The 2,775-nt window shown below is 41.4% G+C and overlaps 1 protein-coding gene across 1 annotated transcript; it reads left to right on the top strand.

Annotated features, from left to right (window-relative positions):
• Positions 1 to 995: 995 nt before the first annotated feature.
• On the top strand, positions 996 to 2,383 carry LOC131314224 (transcription repressor OFP1-like). Its single transcript, XM_058342733.1, has one exon. It carries the CDS (start codon positions 1,190 to 1,192, stop codon positions 2,225 to 2,227), a length of 1,038 nt encoding a protein of 345 aa, XP_058198716.1. The 5' UTR covers positions 996 to 1,189; the 3' UTR covers positions 2,228 to 2,383.
• Positions 2,384 to 2,775: the final 392 nt, after the last annotated feature.

The raw sequence follows: 2,775 nt of genomic DNA, 5'->3' as shown, positions 1-2,775 counted from the left end.
GCACAGCCCTCTAAAACAGTCCACCAGCCTAGCATTTCCCATTGTGGGCAGGGCTGAGGTTCTTTCTTGGACAGCCCAGTCGTTGAGTCGATTCCCAGGCTTTTCAATACCTTGTAATATGGCTTTATACCCTATTCAACCTTGACCGATTTGAGTAGGGCCAAATCAATCTTTCTCTGTTACAGTATCTGGTTTCGTTTAATCTTGAACACTCACTGCAGTTTGATGAGGACCAAATCAACGGAAAGGGTATTGCAGATTACCCCTCGAGTCTCTCCGAACAGATGTTTCGATACAAATCCTTACAGAATTGACATTGCATGCTATGAAAAGTATCTTTCGACGCATTGTTTGGACATCTGATACACACGACGATTCAAACGGAGGGCTTTTTAAAATGGTTGTGCAACTATCGAAATTGTACTGTAATGCCACGTTATTGTCTTCAGACTTCGTTTGGAACTTGAATTCTGGAATTAAAACTATTTGAAAACTTTAGTCACAGTTTATTATCTTTATGATCCAAACATAGTTCCAAGGTCGTTTGGAGTCTGGAGATGTTGCTGCTAGTAAACAGGCTTTCCTCTTTTAGAAAGTCTTGTGCTTGAGGTGCGACCAACTTTGGCCATTTGCAAAATGATATTTGGACCCTTGGAAAACAGCACTTCCCAGACAGATGGGCCTTAGTTTTTAGTAAAGCTATCATTCAATAATCCCTAGATTGCTTAGTGAAATAACTAACGATTGAGGTACCAGTTTGTCTTGAATTCATGACGTGGCAGCGAATCATTGGTCGGAAAAGCAGGAAGACCAAAAATTTGAGGGAGGTACGAATGTGTGAGATACTCAAGTTTCTGAAAGAAACAAACTTTTCCCATAAATCACCGATTAACCGATCGGATCATCCATAATTAATAAACGACTCGGATCGTCAAAATGTGATCCGGAAATCCACTCCTGTTATAATAATAATAAAAAAACACCGATAGTTGGTGCTGGTTGGCAATAATAAGAGAATGCTGTTGATCAACAACCTCAACTTGCCCATATGCTTGTATATATACCTACGCCATAGTTCTACTTTATACCTCTTCAGGTCCAGTAATCTTCAATTGTGAGATATCATACGGAGTGAAACACAAACCAATCTCAGAGAGAGAGAGAGAGAGAGAGGAACAAAGTTTCTTGGATGGGAAATTACAAGTTCAGACTATCAGATATGATGCCCAATGCTTGGTTTTACAAGCTCAGAGACATGAGCAAGACCAGAAACCCCAAAGCCTCTCATCACCCCATCAGGAAAAAGCTTCCAACATCACATATCCCACATTCTTCTCACCCAAGACCCTCTTCCTACTACTACCATATCCCAGAACCCGCTAGATCAGCTGATAATTTCTACAACTCACCCAAAAACCCAAAATACCCTGATACCCAATTCCCTGATTTTCCAAGAAAATCATCCTCCAAGAAAAAACACAAGAGAAAAACCATCTACAAGCCATCTCCAAGGCTTCCCACCTCCTCTTTCCCGGCCCACTTTTCCTCTTCATCTGAAGAAAGTTCTCCTGAATTTGGACCCAAAAAGAGTCACGATTCACATTCATCCAATGGATCACTACCCTCCTGGTCAAGTTCTTGCAATTGCAGAATCACTTCTTCAACTACTGATATCATCATTGACATCAATGAGGAATCCTATTCCAAGACAATTGAGAGCAAGAAGATAGACGTGTTCGATCAAATTCCCGAGCTTCAACAACTTCCTCCAATCTTGACAAAGCCAAAGGTCGCCTCCGCCTCTCCCGGATTCGACAAGGACCCTATAAAGATTATCAAAGAGGATTCCATCAAAGCCCAGAAGGAGACCAGAACTAGTCCCCGGACCCGAAAATCGGTCTCGTATTCGAATGGAGTGAAGCTCAGAGCCAATTCTCCGAGAATAGGAAGCAGAAAATTGGTCCAATCCTGCGGGCGAAGAAGCAGGTCGTACGGGAAGAGGAGGAGCTTCTCGGCGAGCCTGGCAGTGGTGAAGTCGTCGTTCGATCCGCAGAGGGACTTCAGGGAATCAATGGTGGAGATGATTGTGGAGAACAATATCCGGGCTTCAAAGGATTTGGAAGAGCTTCTGGCATGTTACCTCTCCTTGAATTCAGATGAGTACCATGATCTCATTGTTAAGGCCTTTCAGCAAATCTGGTTTGATATGGCCCACCTCCGGTTGTAAAGTACCCCATTCTCTTCTCTATTTTTTCGTATCATATATAGTCCTATAAATGTCTCTAGAAATATTCAGTTTATGACAGTTGCTTAGTATGTTAATAATTTTGGGTTGAGGAATTTATCCAAAAGTAGTACTCCTACGTTGTGCGGTAGAAACAAACCTCAGTAAGTAGGAACTGTTTTTGTGCTTTGTTTTGGTCTAATTCAGCATTATGCCCAACTCTTAGATGTTCTCTGCAAGGGAGTCCTTGAAAATTGGTAAATTGTTGGTAATTTCAGGAAAAAAAGACTCAATAGAGTCATTTTGAGAATCTGAAGGGAGGCGTCATTCTGAGCGAGTATGATTTTGAGAATAAACTATTCATTTTTTCAAGACAGACATGTTATGATTCTGTAAATAAACATGTTCGACCACCTCATTTCCTCATGAACAATCAGTTTGACAAGTCCTGCGAGATGAATGATTTGAATCATATTGATGGACCCGGAATGAGCTCACGAAACATGTTATGCAGTCAGGAAACAACACTAATCGTCTCCATATGTCAATTG

The sequence above is a fragment of the Rhododendron vialii genome, chromosome 13a (assembly GCF_030253575.1).
Source record: "Rhododendron vialii isolate Sample 1 chromosome 13a, ASM3025357v1".
In the NCBI taxonomy this organism is placed as follows: domain Eukaryota; kingdom Viridiplantae; phylum Streptophyta; class Magnoliopsida; order Ericales; family Ericaceae; genus Rhododendron; species Rhododendron vialii.
The sequence above is the reverse complement of the archived record's forward strand: the minus strand, read 5'-3'. Positions and strand labels throughout refer to the sequence as shown.